This window comes from Agelaius phoeniceus, chromosome 5 (genome assembly GCF_051311805.1).
Source record: "Agelaius phoeniceus isolate bAgePho1 chromosome 5, bAgePho1.hap1, whole genome shotgun sequence".
Lineage (NCBI taxonomy): Eukaryota > Metazoa > Chordata > Aves > Passeriformes > Icteridae > Agelaius > Agelaius phoeniceus.
In genome coordinates, this window is record NC_135269.1 from 20,661,754 (window position 1) to 20,681,780 (window position 20,027).

The 20,027-nt window shown below is 39.4% G+C and overlaps 1 protein-coding gene and 1 long non-coding RNA gene across 4 annotated transcripts in view; one reads left to right on the forward strand and one right to left on the reverse strand.

Moving 5' to 3' along the window:
• The first annotated feature begins 6 nt into the window (after positions 1-6).
• CRY1 (cryptochrome circadian regulator 1) overlaps positions 7-20,027 on the forward strand; it is a 39,714-nt gene continuing 19,693 nt past the window's right edge. For 2 of the 3 annotated variants that reach the window (XR_013182336.1, XM_054631871.2), the window contains exon 1: positions 7-473. Coding sequence is in view for 2 of the 3 variants with exons in the window: in XM_054631871.2 (XP_054487846.2) it covers positions 316-473 (158 nt within the window). In the remaining variant the exon portion in view is untranslated. The remainder of the gene's footprint in view (positions 474-20,027) is intronic. The other variant, XM_054631870.2, reaches the window with a different exon arrangement.
• Positions 4,776-11,651, reverse strand: LOC143694107 (uncharacterized). The gene is made up of 3 exons (XR_013182337.1): positions 11,580-11,651; positions 11,240-11,289; positions 4,776-5,203 (listed from the first exon to the last, which is right to left on the reverse strand). It is a non-coding gene; the product is annotated as an uncharacterized LOC143694107 (long non-coding RNA).

Genomic DNA, 20,027 nt, shown 5'->3' on the forward strand with positions numbered 1-20,027 from the left:
CAGTCACAGGGCGAGAGGCGAGGAGGTGGCAGCTGTACGGACGGCGTTTTCCGCGGGCAGGGCGCCGTCACCGCTCCGCAGTCACCGCCGGACCCAGCGCTCCCACCTTTCATCCCTGCTCTCCCCGGCGCGGGGGCTCCGCGGGGTGATGCGTCCCCGCCGGGCGGCCGCTCCCGCTGTGTCCGCCGGATCCTAGAGCCGTCCGCAGCGAGGCCCCGCGGGCCGCCCCGCCGCCCGTCCGTGCTCGCCCGGCGGCGCCGGGCCATGAACGGCCCCGCTGGCGGCGGCGGTTCCCGCTGAGCGTCCGCACCCGGCATGGGGGTGAATGCCGTACACTGGTTCCGCAAGGGGCTGCGGCTCCACGACAACCCGGCGCTGCGGGAATGCATCCAGGGCGCCGACACGGTGCGATGCGTCTACATCCTGGACCCCTGGTTCGCCGGCTCCTCCAACGTGGGCATCAACAGGTGGCGGTGAGTGCGGGGCGCTGCGGGGGCCCTAATCCCCACGTTATGTATTCGGTCACGCCGCCTCCCCGCCATCCCCTCCTCTCCGCGCCCGATTGGGCCGCTGCCAGCGCCGGCTTCCCTCGGCTGCTCGCCCTCCCCGTGGGCCGGCGGTGTTACGTATCCAGCCCGGCGCCGGCCAGGGCTGCGGCTCCCGCGGCGCACGTGGGAGGGACGGGGGAGAAGGAACCGGGAAGCCCGTGGCAAAATGCGGACCGGCGGGCTGTGGCTTCCCGGTGAGGGGCCCGCTTATTCTCGCTCCCGAGGGCGGCGGTTCAGTGCCCGAGCGCTGGAGCTCAGAGCGGGGTTGCTGCCGGGCGGAAAACCCTGTGTGGAGCAGCCTGGAGGGCTTGCACCATCTCAGGAACTCTGGGCAGCCGGGAACCCCAGGGCGCCTCCGTCCTGGAGAAACTGAAGCTGCTCGCTTAGCTCAGAAGTACTTTTTCAGAGTAGCGTTCCTGCACAGAAGGGTGTCACAAAATACCCTGAGTTGGAAGTGACCCACGACGATCCTGAAGTCCAGTCCCTGCAGAGAACAACCCCAAGAAACCCATTGTGTGCCTGAGAGCGGTGTCTAAATGCTTCTTGAACTCTGGCTGGCTCGGTGTGCAGTGTCCCTTTCGGGAAAGTGCAGATTTGTTCCTGCACCGTCGAGCCAGTTGTATTTCTCCTACCCGATATAAAAATGAACTTTACTGTGGATTTGTGACTGACACTTGCATGCTAAATGTGTGCCATAAGGCAGAGGTTAATAGGACTTCTGTGCATGCTTGTCATGTGGGATTAGTTAAAACATCACTAGGAATCTGAAAATTGTTACCCTTGTAAAATTGTTGATAATGCAGTAAAGTTTGTGTATCATCTATCCCTCCAATGTCAGGAACTTGAAATGCTAGTGAACTTAGTCTGCCCAGACTACAGTGCTGAGAAGCTGCCTAATTATGGAACAAGCACAATGAAACTTATCTTAACACTGCGTCATAGAAGAATGACAAAGTTTAGAAACTTCAGGTTTTAATTGTATTTACCTGAGTGATTGTTCCTTTCAGATTTAATAATTTGTGTCCTAGCTTATACTTTACCAACCAGGTTAACTTACCTTTGGAGGTTTTCAGTTTCTATTTTGTTTTTCAGATTTTGAGAGGTTTTCCTTACAATGTTCTTGTTTTCAAGAGATAGAAATACTAAATACTTTTGTAAACTTTAACTTGATGGTTATTTCATTTTCACTGACAAAAATAACTTATGAATAACTGTTAGATACTTCCCTTATCCGAGATTCATGATGTACATTTATTTTATAAGGGACTTTTAAATTGCTTTTGTTTTGAAGGGATAAATTTTTAAATAGTATTTTTACTTACTGAAGAAGCTCAGAGATCTTAATTTTGTGGGTGAAACGTGAACAGCTACTTAAGTTTTAAAAGAATGTGGATAACTGGCACAAGTATAAGTGTTAAGGAAGTAACATGTTTTAAGAATACTTCATAGGTCTCTAATATGCCCTGCAATTGAAATGCTGAACAGTTTTTGGTTGTATTCTCTGAGCTAGTGAATGAGAGACATATGTGAACTTTGATTCTAGCAGAAGGAAGTTCATGTCTTCAGTGCTATTGCCCTGGTTCTACAATGACTGTGTAATATGATCATTAGCTAATAGAGTCCTTGAGTACATATGTGTGTGATGTATTGCTGGTTGGCGTACTTATCAGTGTTTTCAGTGTTTTAGAAGGCAGCTAGTCCTTCCACTGCATTTTGCATTTGAAGAAAAATGCCTGGGTTTAGTTGCTGGTTAAAGGGATTGAGTTTGGGGTAGATTACAGCTCCCCTGTCCAAAGCACTTCAAGCAATCTTCTGGTACTCAGATACCCTCAAGGCACATGCTGCACATGGATTTGAGTATGAAATCTTGCTGCCTGCATAGCCTGGTTTTGTGAAATCATCAGGTTTTTTTCAAGTTTAAAAGTGCATTAGCTTTATAAAATAACTGGTTGCTAAAGCTATATGTTTATTGAGGTTCTTCTCAATAATTTTTTATTTAAATAGGCAGTTACTAGTTTGGTATGAATCCACGTTAGCTTCCAGTGGTTTTAATGAGATGTTTTTAATCAATGCAGACACATACATTCCCAGTAAGTATACACAAGATCTATGATGCAGTTTTTTTTATTTGCCAGTCTCATTTAGCACTTATTAATGAAAAAACATTTAATGTTCATTTTCACTTGATGACCATGATCAAAATTGTTTCTTACATGCCTGTTGAGTAGGGTGTTGTAGTCAGAAGCATTTTATTTGAGACTAGGAGCAGAAGCCCTTCAGCATTAGGAAGGTGAGTCAAATTTAACCTCCTGGTGTGAATTTACAGTGGTCCTTTCTTAATTTGAGTTGATTGACACCAAGTGCTTATTGTCTTAGTGCCCTGGGCAAAACTCTTCTCTGTCAAACTATGACTAACACAATCTACATGAGGAAGAATGGTGAAAAAATACAAGAAACCTGGAGGTTTAGTTTCTTGTTAGGATATTGTCATTCTGCAGGGTCACCAGTTACAGTTTATATTAACAAATGTGTGTTAAATCTGGTAAATAGCAACCTTTAACACATAGGTGCTTTCTAATTAACTTTTCTGTTTAAACAGTCATGTAACAATCAGGGACTAATATTTTTGTGTAATTGCACTATTGAGCAAGTCTAATTACTAAGCAGTCACATGGTCTTACTGACCTCCTTTCTCCTGGCATTCAGCCTACCTGTTCTAAATTCGTGAATGCTACGTAACAAATGCCAGGACCTCCCTCAGCTCACTTTTTTTTTTTTTTTTTCTGGGTCTGTTCTGTTTCTTCTTATTGTTCCTTTTTTTCAAGCTGTCAAATAAATCAAGATGTGCTTTCATTGAAACATGCTTTTTCTATGGGATGAGTTCACAGTGTTGTTCACAGATCAACACTTGAGAGAGAGAAGTACTTGGTGCAGTAAAAGGTGATGTAGAAATGGTGGAGGGAGATGCCAAATGTTAAAACCACACTAAGGCTCTCTTAAAATTTTGTCAGTTGCCCTTAAATGTTGGGCACCAGAATTAGCTTGCATCTGATTGTGTCAACAAAGCAGGCGAAGAATGTATCTTGCATACTCCAACAAGTAACCATTACCTACTTCTGAAAAAATGTGTTCGTATGTGCTCACAGACTTTTCCATATTAAGGAGAATGGGATCTCATGGTTAACAACATCACCTGGGGCAGAGCTTCATTTAGCCTTGGTTTTAGTTCAGAGTGACAATTGATCACAATACCTGAACAGAAATGCAAACATTGTTAGTTGCTACATAAGGATTTACTTTAGGTAATAATTTACCTCTTCTGGTTTGTCTTTTTGGGTATGTATGTCTGTCTTTGATATGCTGGTTAAAATACTTCTTTTTTTTTTTAACCATTCCTGAAGAGAACAGATTTTACTTTAAAAATAAGAGTAATTGAATTTGCTTTGTATATCTCTTAGATTTTGTGAGAGTATTGATGTTTTCAACGTCCTTCAAAGTTAGGTGCTGCTATTACAGCAGATACTGTATTGACTTCAGAGAGAGAAGAGGGGTGGGGTTTTTTTTTCACACTCAAATTTCAAGCAAATAAAAAAACTAGAGAAAAAAAAAGTTTAATTTTCAGGACAATCACTGCAATTCATGGAAACGGGAACTTGTTTAAAAAATAATACTTGGACATCTTTCTGTAGTATCAAATTTTGCTAGTCTGTGCATCTGGTTTTGAAAATATACTTAAAGTTTTTGCTTACATAGTTATGATTTGTCCAATAGAGATGTGTTTGTTGGATGGGGGATTGGTGGAAAAAAGTTTGTCAATAGAATTAATCTATGAGTGATTTGAATTTCATATGTGTAATTCAGGCAGACAAAATTTGTGTATTATACTTCATTATTTTTTGGTGACATGCTTAATATATAAAAAGGAATGCACAGAAATATTTATGACTTCCCTGATGAAAACATCCCTTTAAGTTTGTTTTTATTGTGTAGCACTTAGAATGAAAATCTACTTGATGTATGCAATATTTAACATGAAGCCCACCAAAGGCAGTCTGTCATTCCCTTTGATTAGACAGGGAGTAGGAAATACAACAAAAAGATTGTGAGTCAAGATATGGACAAGGAGAGATCACTCAGCCATTACCATCATGAGGAAAATGAATTAATTTATTACCAACCAAATCAGAATAGGGTAACTGAAAATAAACTTAAATTCTTAAAGCTCCTTCTTCCCACCCCTCACTTCTTTCTGGGCTCAACTTCACTCCCATTTTCTCAACCTCCTATCTCCGAAGAACACAGAGGGATGAGGAATGCAGGTTTTGGTCAGTTCATCAAATGTTGTCTCTGCTGCTTTTTCCTCAGGGGAAGGATTCTTCACACTCATGTTTGCTCCACCAGGGTCCTGCATGGGCTGTGGGTGGACAGCCTTGCTCTCAGTGGTCTTCACCACAGGCTGCAGGGGAATCTCTGCTCTGGTGCCTGGAGCGTGTCCTCCCCCTCCTTCTTCGCTGACTTAGGAGTTTGCAGAGTTGTTTCTCATATTCTCATGCCTCTCCGGCTTCAATGGCTCCTGAGCAGTAATGTTTTCCTCCTGTCAGATATGTTATCCCAGAGGCACTACCTTGGCCAGCGAGCAGCAGGTCTGTGTTGGCCTGCAAAGACAGACAGAAAGTTTCCAGCAGCTTCTCACAGGAAGCCACCCTTGTAGCCCCCCAGTACCTTGACTTGTGGCCATGCAAACCCAGTGCAACCCAGCACACCCTCTAATGAGTGCCTTCAACTCTAGAGTGGTGCGTGCCACTTGGAGCACTTCTGTTCACCCAGCCCACTAAATTGAGGGTGATTAATCTGTATAGCTTCTTTCTAGAAGTTGTATTTTCAGATGGGAACTCTGTGGTACCAGCAGTTAGACCGGAGAAACCCCCCACACCCCTAGGCTGCTCACCTATTCTCTTCCACAAAAAACCATATTTTACCCCAAAAGTGCCTGCAATTCAGCAACTCCCTCTATAATTTGTGTTATAAGATCTAGCCCTATGATTTACAAAGTACGTCATTGAGGCACACTGACGTATGTCCTCATGGGTTTAATCCTGCACTGTTGATGAAAGGGTTGGCTCCACCCTTTCATGATAGCACACAACCCTGTGGTGAGCAAGTTTAGCTCGTCAATCTGTCCAAAAGAGATTAATTACCAGTTTTGGTGGGATTAGCTCTGTGGTAGATTGTGCCAGCAAAAAGGTCACCATAGTAGTAGTGAAGAGGCAAAGAGTAGGAAGGACAGGTACCGTTTCTTTCAGTGGCAATATAGATTTGAGTCAGATTATAATGGTCATATCACTCTTGGCCTGCATTGCTCATGTCTGCAGTAACCACCAGGTGTTTTTTGGAAGGGGATTATTGGTTTCTTCTGTGGCTTGCTGTTTTTTGACACTCTTTGAAATGATAATAAGTATTGGCCTTTTTACTGTGTTGGGAAAAGATGCAATTTCTTTTTTGTCAAACTGTCAGAATGTGAGAAATAAGCCTGCTAGCTGAGATATTACACTGTGCTTGTTTCCTTATTTTGGTGAATGATCTTGTATCACCAGATTCTGTAAAGTAACTATTATTCAATTGGACAAGAAGACTGCACTGGTTGGTGTGGAGGGAGCATGCGGTACTGCAAATTGAATTGTGCTCAGTAAGTTGGTTTTTCTAAAATAGCAGTTACTATAGGCCAGAAGAATTATAGTGAGCATCCATACAATCTGGCCTCCAAGGTTGATCTTGAAGGAGGCTTAATTCCTCAGGTTAAGAAATTTTGAGGTTTTAGACACCTGGTTTTACATCACTAATCTCCAGGTTTGAGGATGTCCAGAGAAGATCTGGGTCAAGTGTTCTTGATATGTAATAGTATGTGGACTTTGAGTATTAAAGGGAGAAATGTGATTTTGAAACAAGTCCAAAGGAGTTTTTCAATCTTCCTTCTCTTGGGACCAGTAGTCTATTTTTGTTTTATTTTACAAAAGTATCAATAGATTGCGTTCTTTCTTTGAGCAGGGCAAGGCAATCTGTCCACACCTCATAGTGTTTCCTGCTCTGGTCACAAACAGGGAGGGTGATAACCCCCAACAAACACCATCTGTGATGAATGTGAAAGCAGCTTTTTTTAGGCAATCAAGAATTCAGATTTTTTTTTTCCTTAACTGATCACTATGTGGCAGTGTCAATGAATTCTGCATCTGCTCTTCAAAGCAAGTTATTTTATATTATCGTTCTCTTTTGGACATTTTAATACAATAAAATATATTTTCCTCCGGTTTGGGAAAATGTCTTTATCCCAACAAATGGAAGCTACTCTTTAAATATATTATGCAAATATTGCAGAAAAGCCTGTTTATCATTATGCACTGCCTGAACTTTTCAGTTTCTACCAGTTTATCTACAGCATGGAAGCCTTTATTTTCAGAACTGGTTCTTTTCCATACCGTGTCTCAGTGCCTGGCAGGTTTTCAGGTTAGTTATATAACCTGTGATAGGAGGAAGGTCAAGCTGCCAGCAAAGTCGGCCATTTTTTCAGTGTGGAAGTCACTCTAAAGTCTGTGATGTTATGAATTTGCATACTGAAAGAAACCCTTTGCTTTTGGGAATTTTGTGACCTTCCCATAGTGACCTAAAAAGGCAAAAGTCAGCTTGAGCATGAGTGGGTTGTGAAAGTAGTGTAAGAGTATGTGGCTTTGTGTTCCATGGGCTTTGCTTGTCACATTTTAGCAGGTTTAATAGCCATGCCTTTGGCTACCCGTAGGAAAGGACTGGATTTGATTACCAGGGTAAGAACTTCATAGTATTTTGGTTCAATACATTGCACTTAGATTTCTCAGAACTCTTAATTTAACATGCAGCAAGGTTAGTTTCTTTGCTTCTGTGTACTTTTGGCTTTCACATTCTTTGCAATCTAGGTCAAGAGGTGAGTTATAATTGCAGTGTTCTTCTAACCCTGAAGCCTCCATTTGTTTTTCAGGTCACCATAAAGCATTTGCTTTCACTGCTTTGGAGTTTTGTGAGTGTAAATGATTCTTTATAAGGGAGCAAAGCTTCAGTGGAGGTGAAGGATAGACTGGAAAGAACAGGTCAATATTTCAGTGTTCTGTTTCAAGTGTGTAAGTGGAGATGGCTGTGGCAAAAGTCCGCGTGGCTGTCTATATTTTTGGAACAGTTAAAAATTGGAGTGCATTCCAATTACCAGTGGAGATAATAAAAACCAACACATGAGCTTTGCTAGCATTAGTTTAGACAGTAGGTGAGCTGCAGTGAACAGAACTTCCTAAAGTATGCACTTTTTTTTTGGTAAATTTTGTACTTTGATTTTTTTTTAACTATTTATTTTTAAATTGCATTAGTATTTGAAAGGTCTAAAATTCAACATTGTTAAACCTGGGTAGGAAATAAGAATATCATAATACTCAGGGTTTTGGAAGTAAACTAGTAAATTCAGGTGTCAAACTGTTGCTTAAAATCTCTTTGAAAAGTGCTAGTGCAACAATTTTTTTGCAGTAAGATAAAACCTGTTCAGTTTTATCAGAGATGGAGGGGACTTCTTCCACTGAACATTGGTTAGGATATGTCCTGCCTATCTAATTTCTGTATTAACAGGCATGTGATGTACACCTGAGCTTTTGTGTTATGCATTGCTTCCTCCTACAACTAAACTAGAGAAATTTTCTGGACCTGTTTTAGAAGTTTACTTTATCTCAGTGTTTCTTAATTTATAGAAAAGCATTTCCTTTCCTATTCATTTTCATGCATTTCTTCTTTAACATCTGTATGTTTGTGGCTCTTTCACAGACATGAAAAGCGCAGGCTGTAAAATTCTTGCACTGAAGGTTTGTAACTTTTCAGAACACAAGCCCGTATCCCTTCAGAATTCAAACCAGAAACGTTGAAAAAAATCTCTTTAAGCTCAAATGGAGAAGTTGTGAAGTATGAACATATGTTATTAATTCTTCAGTGATGGAGATTAAAGATCTACAGTACAGGTTACTTAGGAACAATTACTATAAGGAAAACTTGGAATTTTCTATCTGTTATCTATCCAGTGTATGAAATCCATGACCTAGGAAATGCTTTATTTTTTATAATAAGGAACTTGTGGAGTTCAGTGCTTGCGGATTTTTTTTTTTTTGTTTCTCACTGCCAGTGTTCTACTGACCTTGTCGGTGAGGGGTAAACTGTGCTGCTATTGAGAGAGAGAGAAAAAGTGATTGAAAAAACAGAAATAAGAGGGTGATTTGCATCAGACAGAGAAATAAATAAATAAGCAACTTGTTCATGTAGGCTGCTCATTACTTCATGCCTTGTATAGTTCATAAAACATGATCATGGTTTGAATGGTTGCAGTTTTGCTGTGCACTAAAGATACAGAACATCATGGCAAACATCTCAATTTCACAATCTGTGCAGTTCTGAAGTACTGGGTAAGCATCCAGAGAGTTGCGATACTGTATTTTATAGAGCAGCTGGCATTGAAAATGGCTTTGATTTCTAATATATTTGACTCATTGAAGAATGGACTAAATGTTGTCTTGCTATGTTCTCTATAGAGTTTCTTCTGCGTTGAAATTTTCTGTCTGGAAATCCTGTGACATCAAGTGATTTTCTTTTCATTCTTTCTCCTTCATACTTTATGTTCTAGACAAGCTCATTGTTGTCTAGACAAGCTTTATGTTCTAAACAAGCTCATTTTTTTTTCCAGAAGTCTTAAAGCTGAAGAAAACATTGTGGCTTTTAGCAGAGATTACCTAATATTTTTTCCCTTTTTCCTGTCTCATGGGAGAAGCATGACTACATTGGCAAAACTGAGACATGCATTTAAAAGAAAATATTCTACACAGTAATTTTTGCTATCCAGGTTTCAGAAAGGTCTTTGGGGGAAGAGGTCGCATTTCAGTTTTTTTCTTTGTAAGTCTTGCTAATGAACTCAAAAAGTCGAAACCATGCAAGTCTTAATGGGAGTGATCAAGCCAAGGATGGCATCTGAATTATTTGTTTTATTTGTGTTGCCTAGGGATAATTCCTGTGACTTTCCTTCATTGCTTTTCAGTAGATGACAGGCCAGGTCTAGTTCACTATGCTTTATCCATGTTTCTTTTTAGAGAGTGTAACTGTTTGCTGTTTACTGCTCTTGCACAGTATTTCCTAAATCTTGTGAATGTTTTCTTAAAGGCCTCTGTGAGAGACTTCAATTTTTTATTTTTTTCTCTAGCATACTTTTTCATTTGTATGCCCTGGAAACATTTCCTAGTATGCCATAAACATTTCTTCTGTTTATAACAAAGAAAAAAGGTGTAGGTTGCTGATATTGACAGTTCTGCTTTAATTGCTTTGTATTTTCCTCTTTTATTTCAAGGCTTTTGTAACCTGAGGAAATGTGTGTAAAATTAATTTTCATCGTATAGTCATGGTGCTTTTCCTTTTACTGGTTGAAATTTTCTTTCCGTAAGCTAGTTGCCAATAAATTTACTGTTGAGGAGTACTTTATTTCAGCAGTAGTGTGTTTTTCTTCTAAACCATGAAGAAAATCATGAGTTTGTGGGGGATAATGTGGATGTTTCTATTTTTACAATTTAGAATTTGGCTTTTTGCATTCTTTTGAATATAATTCCACCAACCTCGTTTTCAGTCCCAGCATTGAAACATTGTGTTTGTTAAAGCAAAATTCTTCAATGCTGCATTTGCAGCGTTTGAAGAAATTCTTACTCCAATTCTTTACTGCTTCCACAGGGGACAGCATGATGAAGCTTTCATTTTTGGCATTGGAGGTCACACTTTGAAACAGAAAAGTGTTACTAGTAATTGTCTGCTGCTTTTCAGCAGCAGCCTCTCCTATTTCTTTTCATAATCCTGCACTTGTTTTCCTTTTATTAATCTGTCTTTGTTCTGGAATAAAGATAGTTTGTCTTTGCAGTTGTTGCTCTATGGCTTATCAAGTGCAGTGGTAAAGTAACAATAATTTTTAGGCTTTTTGGGTGGTTTTTTTTTTTACTGTCTTGTTTGATGAGTATGGGATTTTCAGGAACAGTTATGTCATTGTAAGTGGCTTGTTCCCCAATGAAACAATGCAGGAAATTAAAAAAATTTTTCCACTTGCAGTACTATATTGTCACCAGTGGCAGTATTTTTCCTGCTGAACTTAGAAATTTTAAGAATACCTAAGGTAAAGTAAGCTTTGGAGAGCCTTTTTGTGTGTACCTTGTTTTTGAGCTGCATTAGCTCTCAGAAGCTTTGTGTTGACTGGAGTTTTAATTATGGTGTACTACATGGTAATGCCTAGTTTGGAATTTTTCTTTTCTTGGAATGAGTTTTCTTTTGCTTAGAAATGTTTGTCTCTTGTGCTTGTCTCTTTAATTTTACCTTGAATGAAAGCTTTTGAACTTGATTGAATACATTGATCAAAAAATTCCAAAGTACAAGTCAGTGTGATTGATGTTTGAAGTCTTGTAGTCTTATTTCTACAGAGATAATTATTTCCTTCATTAGTTTAAGAGGCGATATTTTTTTCTTTGTCATCAGGAAAAATGCTGGTTTTAACAGCAGCAGTAAACAGGGAATTGTGTAATTGTCAGCATTTCTTCCTTTGTGGTACCTTTTAGTCTCCCCCCTCCAGTGCATGCAGGGTTAAATAGGGTTTAAAAACATGTGAGCTTTACCTGCCATTCACCAGGGTTTTTCTTTTATGCAGATTTAATGTTATTTAGACCTGTAATAAAGGATGGTGTCCATTAGCTTGTGCTTGGATAGTGGTACAGGAACAGCCTGTTTGTGCCGAAGTTTAGTGCCAGCTGTTGAGTCTGGCAGGGGACACGCTGTTCACGAGCGCCTGTTCCTTTTCACACTTTCCCCTTCCATTCTTTATCAGCTCCTCCGGCTCTGAGCGCTGCTGTGGCACTTTCTGAGCTCCGAGCACATATTGGGTTTCATGTAACCTTTAGCCACCGACACTTCTGAGTATGACACAGAGGAAGAGCAGAACCGACACAATGCTTGTACCTGCTCAAATGAAGCCTTTCTCTGTCCCTGTTAGGAATAAAGTTCAGCTGTGATACAGGAATGGTCTCTGAGCGGCTCCGTAGGGAAGGAATATTGGGATCTTGCTACAACAGTTACATATAACTGGAAAAGTAGGTCATTGTGGCAGGGAGTAGTCCAAACAGCCGCCCGGTTGCTGCAGCAACGACCTACTTTATGAAACTATTTTTGTTGATTCATATTGAAATGTTCTTCTTGAAAGTGCTATAAGGAAATGATCAGGTTAGGAGATATGTAACAGTGGAAGCTGCAGGCTTTGTGGATGACTCCTGCCCTCCTCCTTCCCCTCGCCCCCTGCCTCTGTGGTCTTGTCCCCTGATGTTGAATATAGGAGGATTAAAGCAAATAAGGTTTCTATTCAGCTGTTCAGGGGAACAGCTTTTTTTTGTCTGAAGGTTCTGCATAACAATAATGCCTGTCATCGGTGATTATGTTTCCAGAGTTCAGAGCCTACAAATATTCCCTTGTAAATATTGTCTACAGAAATAACTTTAGAGTTAAAACAAAGCAAACAAATTAGAGAACCACCTTTTTCTTGGAAAAAATCAAATCTTGCTTGAGCACTGGAACAGGCTCCGCAGGGAAATGGTCACAGTACCAAGCCTGACAGAGTTCAAGAAGTATTTGGCACCATTCTCAGGCACATGGTGTGATTCTTGGGGTTGTCCTGTGCAGGGCCAGGGAGCTGGACTCATTGGTCCTTCTGGGACCCTTCCAACTCAGGATATTCTATAATTCTATGAGTGTCACTCTTCTGGAATGCTCATAGTTTCTCTTGATGTTCAACTGCTCTTATACTAACCACTTATCTCCACAAAATTTATCCACATTCAGGAAGGTGTGCTCTGAGTCTTCTCTTTTGCTATTAATTCTAATCCTCACACAAGCAAACTGGAAAAAAGTACAGTGATTCTGTATAAAAGGATGTTCTCCAATTGTCTACCTTTATTCTTTCAACAAAGTAATAAAAAAAGCTGTCACTGGTGTTTAGGAAGTGAATTTTGGAAATCCACTTCTGTCTTCTAACAGGAATGGGTAGATGGGGAAAATGTAAAAGTACAGTTGTTACAGTAAATGTTTCATTCTTCATAAAATCTTTATCTAAGCTACTATGACTTGGGCAGAGATAACTGAGTATTATTCCTTAGTTATGAGAATCTTCTACTTAACTGTCCTATGTAACTTTTTAAGATCAGTTTAGTTACTTCAAGTGATGTACCGTCTGTTGGTCCTGACCTTCAGTATTGCAGAGAGCTGCTGAAGTTGTGGCAGATGAAGAGAGCACAATTATCTAGAGGTCATTTGGATTATTTCATCTATTGTGTCTTGAGCTATACTTCAGTTCTGTTTTCTAGGTCTTACGTGACTGAGCTCTTTGCATCTCCTGCATCAGCCTCTGCAGCATGAGTTGAAGAGTTCCCTGCACTAGTCTGCCCACATGCTGAGTTAAGGACATAGCTGCCACATAGTTGAGGACAAAATGGAGGTTTTCAGGATTTCTGCAGCTTGATAAACAAATCTGTCCTTCAGTTGTTTTGGGGGGGGGGATGGGGTGTAAATGTTTTTTTTCTACATCATTATTACTCAAAACCCTGAATACACCTTCATCAAGTTAACTTTGTATTCAGCTATAAATGACTATAACTAATTCAGCTATAAATGACTTTGTATTCAACTATAAATTTCAGCTTTGAAAGACTGGTTCAGAAAATGTTGGCATTTTGATTCATAATAGTAGCAATGGGAAGTTAAGATAATGCTGAATGTCTGACCACCATAAGGTGAGCACCAGTCAGTTTTAATTAAGATTTCTGGGAATAGCTTCAGGATATTTCTTTTTAGTTTTTGAAACTTTCTACCAATTTCTATGTTTGCTAAAGGATTTCAGTTCTATCCTTAATTATTTTCTATTAGTTTAATAGATTTTTGAGATATGGGAAGCCAGAGGTGATGGAATTCTATGTTAAAGACTTGAAATTTATCCAGTGTAGTTGAGAAATATATTTATTTAAGCCAGTGTTTTATTTCTAGGAAACATAAAACTGCAAAATTTTACTAGCACTAATTGTAACCTTAAAGAGGTCACTTTAATTTAAGGAGAGGAAGAAGGTTTTATTAATGTAAATTAAGGGCAGTATAAAATCTGTCCTTTAGAATCAGATTGCAAGACTATCTTGTTGGAGTGCTCTTATTGTGCTTGTTCTTTTTAAATGAGCCTTAGCTGTCTTGGACAGCTTGGATTGCTGAAAATAACGTGGCTGAAATATTTTATAAAGCAGGCAGCTCTTGTTTAATTACATCAAGCCTTAAGAGCTGCTAATTTAAATAAGAGAACTTGGATGCAGGAGAATAAGTTGGTTTAAATTTATGTATGACCATGTCTGTACTCTCAAGTAACTCTTAATTTTGTAATTTGCTTCTAGGTAATATTTCCCCAGTTGTCTCCAGTACAATTTGTTTTATCTTGGTTTTCCTTTATGGATCCAACTAGTTTCTCTCTGGAGAGAATAGACATAAACAATTAAAGTAAAATAATAAATACTTTGATTTATCAGATTTGAATTAGGGTATTAAAAAAAATAAACACAGAATATGTACATTAAAGAACAGAAGACACTAAGAGACAGATTTAGGAAGCTGTGAGCCTGTTAGTCTTCTATCACCAGCAGACTGACCTTTGTAACATGAAGTAATTTGAGATGTTCATTTCAAGTTATATGAGAATAATTTAGGTGAGTAATGGGTGCCCTTTGAATGTGAATTTAAGATCCAGACTTCATAGAAGCTAAATACACCATTTGCTGTGATGTATAGCTCACGAAATAGGAACCAACTTCACAGTGCTATTTCATGGAATCACAAGATGGTTGGGGTTGGAAGGGACTTTGGAAATGGGAGACACCTGGACACTTGGAGGGGACACCTCCCCTTCTAAAGCAGATTCACCCAGAGGAGATTGCACAGGATGTGTCCCAAGTGGGTTTTGAATATCTCCAGGGAAAGGGACTGCAACCCCTCTGGAGCTTGTTCTAGTGATCTGTCACTCCCACAGTAAAGATGTTTTTCTTCATATTCAGATGGAGCTTCCTGTATTCTAGTTTGTGCGCATTGTCCCTTATTCTGTCACTGGGCATGGCTGAAAAGAGTCTGGTCCGTCCTCTTGACACCATCTTTAAGATATTTGTATACGTTGATAAGATTCCCTCTCAGTCATTTCTTCTCCAGACTACACAGGCTGGTCTCTCTCAACCTTTGCTCATTAGAGAGATGCTCTAGTCCCCTTATCCACTTTGTAGCCCTCTCCTGGACTTTCTCCAAGAGCTCCTTGTCTTTCTTGAACTGTGCAGCCCAGCTTACCCACCCACAACCCTGGACACATCAGTCCAGATAAGGCCTCAGCAGTGCAGATCATCTCCCCTGACCTGCTGGCAATGCTCTTCCTAATGCATCCCAGAAAGGCACACTGCTGGCCCCTGGTTTAACCTGTTGTCCACCAGGAATCACAGGTCCTTCTCTGAAGAGCTACTTTCCAGGAAGACAACATTTAACCTGTACTGGTATTTTAATGCACTTCTCCTGTTCTCCATGACCTTTCAAAGATGATGGAGAGTGGATGATGGTTTAACAATACTATCTGCCAGCTCCCTCAACACTCATGGGTGTACCTCATTGGGATCTATGGATTTCTGGATGGCAAGCTTGACTGAAGGATATCTAATCTGATCCTCCTTGACTAAAGGAAAATCTTCATTTTCTTGGACTTTCACTCTTGCCTCCATGCTCAGGGATTCCTGGAGTCTGGCTTTAACAATAAAGATGGAGCAAAGAAAGCATTCAGTAACTGTACCTTCTCTACATGCTTTGTCACCACAGCACCCACTTGATTCAGTAGTGAGCCCGTGTTTCCCTAGTCTTCCTTTTGCTACAAGTAGCAAAAGGTAGGAAAGAAGGAGCCTTTCTTGTCATACTTGACATCCCTTGCTAGATTCCATTCCAAATGGACCGTGTAGCATTCTTTGTCATATCCCTGCGTAATCTGACAACATGCCTTTATTTCTCCCAAGTAGTCTGTCCTGTTTTCCATATTCCATAAACGTTCTTCTTGTGTTTCGGCTTTGTCAGAAGCTCCTTGATTATCCATACAGGTCTTCTGATGCTTTTAATTGATTTCTTACTTAATAGGGATGCGCTGGTCCTTAGCTTGGGAGAAATGGTGCTTGAGTACTAACCAGTGCCCTTGGACTCCTCTACCTTCTGGAGACTTAACCCATGGAATTCTTCCAAGTAGGTCCTTGAAGCAGCCAAAAGTAGATCTCCAAAAGTCCAGGGTTGCAATCCTGCCTATTACCCTGCTTCCTTCATATTTGGGGGATTATGAATGTCTTTTGAATAAGAGAAAAAATTTGTGTTTCCTTCCTTTGGGGAATGCTAACCTTGAAAAGTTAGTTCAGTTGGAAAGAAATTAATGAGGGATGGTATGTAAGTAAATGCCAGCTTTTTCCCCAATGTGAGATAGGTTTGATTCAAATGAGTTTGTTGTTCCTAATCGAGCAGTACTGCCTGCTGTGGTTGATGTTCTGTTCTCACTCCATATCTGAAATAGTCTTTTTTCCTTAGTGTCAAAGAAGATGCACCCAAAAGGACTCAGCTTGGAGAGATTAAATTTTAAACATGGTTTTCTCTTGATTATAGCTCAAAGCCCTTTCTTTCATCTATTTTCAAAGAATTGCTTTTTTTCCCCCTGAGAATCTCTTTTACAGCTGTACATAGGCTTGGATGTGTCTTGCATTTGTTGTCCGTCACAGCTCTGCTTTGGCTTAAAGATTATAACAGTAATAAATATTAGCGGGAAAAAAAGCCAAGTGACACACATCATGGGCAGTGTTTGGGTTTGGTTTTGCAAGTGGATCAGCTGTACTAAGTTATAAAAGATGCTGTAGTTCTGATTTGCTCTCTAAAGGAGCTGTTTTTTCTTCACTGACTGTAGAGCAACCCTGCAGGAGATTAGTTAACTCCCACAGCTACTTCACTTAAGTATCTAGAGTTTAGTAACATGAACTTTTTCCTACTCTTATGTATAAGCTCAAAGGATAATACCTTTACGACATGTATTATTGTATACCACTTTAGGATGTGAAGTTGGATGTGGGATTCGTTGAAACAATGTGATACAGGAAGGAATGCCTCTGTGACCTTGATTTGGTAACAGAAAAATACTACTGTGGCTGGCTGCCAAAGGATGCTGCAGAGTGTACATAACACTTAAATCCTGTCTGAGCTTAATCTTCTTACAGTTTTGTAAGAATATACTTCTTGCACTAAGACGCGTTGGTTGGTAACAATCAAACAGGAAAATATACTGGTAAAATACTAAATATTTGTATAAAGGGACATCAAGTTTGAGATACTTCTCAGTGCCTCATACTCAGTTTTGGTTTTTGATTTGGTATTCGCATTGTGATTCCAGTTGAAATTAGTATGAGGCATATATTTGCCTTATGCTGAAATCTCCTTATAACCTAATCAGGCATATGGCAAAGTATGTGTGAAAGAAAAGTGCTCTTGCTCTCTCTCTGAAGAGAAATAAAGGGTACGTGATTTGTGTGATTAATACATTGGGGTCTAATGCTGTAAATTATACTCTCTCTAATAAAATGTGGTTGGTATTAAACAGTGTGTAATATTCTTTTTTATTGAATCCAGACAGCTCTACTAAACTCTGAAAGATGAAGGAGGAGTATCTGATAGCATTGTTGGAAAAAACAATTGAAGAGGGTAGTAAAGCTAGCAGATATTAGGCTGCCTAAGATAATTTTAATAGACAAAGTCTGGGTGGCAGTCAAATACCCATAACAACATGAGTTTCTTTGACTGAGCTTTTCTGTTGGTGGAAATCAATGGCTTGGTGTGAGGACTGGTGGATAGATAAAAGGTACTTAAAAAGAGAGGTTAAACACAAGTTTGGATTGGTTGCTGGAAGTTGATCAGTCGTGGGTGAAAAGTATTAAACTTAGGAACAGAACAAGTTTTAGCACTGTTCCTTTACACTCAAATTCTTAAACTTCCTCTCAGAATGAGAAATGCTAGCTAAATTCCTATATTTTGTGTGTCTGTGCAGTCTAACACTCCTGCTAATGGTCAAATTCAGAATCTGGATTGGTTCAGAAAACTTATTCTTAATGGTTTTAGCCTACTAGCATTTTCAGATGTAAATAGCACCTGCAAGAGAAGTCACTGCATTTTAAGTCCCCTCAGTTCCCACCAGCTGCCTTCATCTTGTACTGGCAAGGATGGTTATATGTGATTGTGGTTTCTGGGTGTTCATTACTCCTAAAAATAACCCCAAACAAGACTTAAGAGTAGCCTTAAATAGTGTGTCTATAGGTATCCTTCTTGCAGGTCTCCTCCCTAAATAAAATTGTTACCTTTCTAACAAGCTGCTCCTGACTTCTTCAGTGTATAGTCTTTAATCATGTTAATAGTGCAGAGCTAGGAACATTGTGTGATGTAGTGCTTGCTTTAGCTTATTTTGTTAATGGTTAACTTGTTAACAATTACTTATTGAAGTATTTGAATAGTTACTTTGATGGTATCAGTTTCTTTCAGTTGCATGGTAGCTAAAATTATGAGTTATATTATGCAATTATTGCCAGTTTCTGGCAATTAATTTATATTTTAGACCCCAAGCATACCTTATATGATTGACAGCAAAGAAGGCTTGTGGTGTTTCTTGGAGTCAACTGCTAAGATTTTATGTGCATGTCTTTTAGAGAATGAAGTCTTCAGCAGCTTTCATGAATGTTCAGAATATCATAATTAGATGTCTCTGGCAAAATGTGTGTAATACTCTCTAAGAATGTTGCTTGCAGACAGGGATGCTTTGCATCAGCATCTTCCCCATGTTAAAATATGTAAGTCTTTTCTGCCTCCCTCTATCGTGTCAGTCATGCATGTACCTCACATTGTTTGCTAGTGTGAAATTATTAGTGAACATTTCCTTCTGGTTTGCCTAAGGGATGTTTGAGATCAGATACAGAAAACTGGGCTGATGCTCTAATCTGTTAAAAATTATCTGGGCATCCTTTTTGTGTGTATTAATAAAGCTTTTAGCTCATATAATTCATTCAAAGTGCAAAAGAAAGTGCTTTCCCATTGACTATTAGGTTAAGGGAAAAAAGTTAGTTTAGATTGCAGACTCAGAAACGTGACCTGTTATTGTAGGGGGAGATTTAAATATCTTCTCATTGCCAGAGTCTGGTATGAAGTATAGTAGAGTTTAAGCCTAGTAGCTCTTACTTCATAGCTGCTATGAAGAAACTTTGCTTCTAGAGTTCATTTACTGAAAAGAAATACTTTTTATGTGATGGAGGTTTCATATTCATTTTCAGTTCATAGACTAATTTACCATTCCTGTGAAATGAATGTGTTTGTGAGCATTTTGTTGGATCTTTTCAGAAAGAAAGGTCAGGTAATTTTGCATTCAGTTAAAGATGCTGTGCCGCTTCTCTTATGTTTTAGGGGTACTAATGATAAAAAGAGGAGGTAAAAGCTTTTTTTATGACAAGTAGTTGATTTGATTATTTATGTTTATTGGTATGTTTTTAAAAGTGATTATTTAAGAAGGTTCATATTTAATTGAATAAGGCTCTTTGCAGGGGAGATTGGACTAGATGACCTTCAAAGGTCCCTTCCAACCCAAACTATTTTGTGATTCTATAAATCTGTGTAAAGGCTTTTATGTTAGACAACTTCTATTAAAACTTTAATAAGAAAAATGCCTTTAGATGTAGTATAGCATAAATACAGTGGATGAAAACCAAATAAGTGATTAATTATTTTCATCACATTTTGCTACAACATATTTGGTTCGACTGAAAGAATCAAATATGCTTACTAAATGACATGCTTCTTCTGAGTAACTGTGAGCTGAGTGTGTGTTCTGGAAGTCAAAAGTATTCTTTTGCATTGCTATTACTCTAGATATTGTAAGGTCACTAGAGTTTGATTTGGTCTGTTATTTTTGAACAATGTGCTTTCCGTGAGTCTTGCAACACAAGCTGTGGTTGGGCTGTTTCTAATTTGTTCTAGTTTTTGTTGAGGTAAGGGGGAGTGTGTGTGTCCTGGCCACCCTCCTGCTCTCTTCCTAAATATATTTAACAGTTTTGAGTCTACACTGTTATCTTTGTTAAGTACCTGAAAGAGTTTTATGGAGATTGAAATGCTGGAGTGTGGTGAGAGATAAGAGAGATAACAGGATTTGGGGAACCAACAAATAGAGATTAAACAGTATTAAGGGCAAGTTTAGGGATCTTGGATGCGAATTGGAGACTGGGTCAGTGCATGTTAGCTTCTTGAATAGGATTTTGTTCCAAGCCCAGACTAGAAGTTATATATTGTGATCAGTCAGGT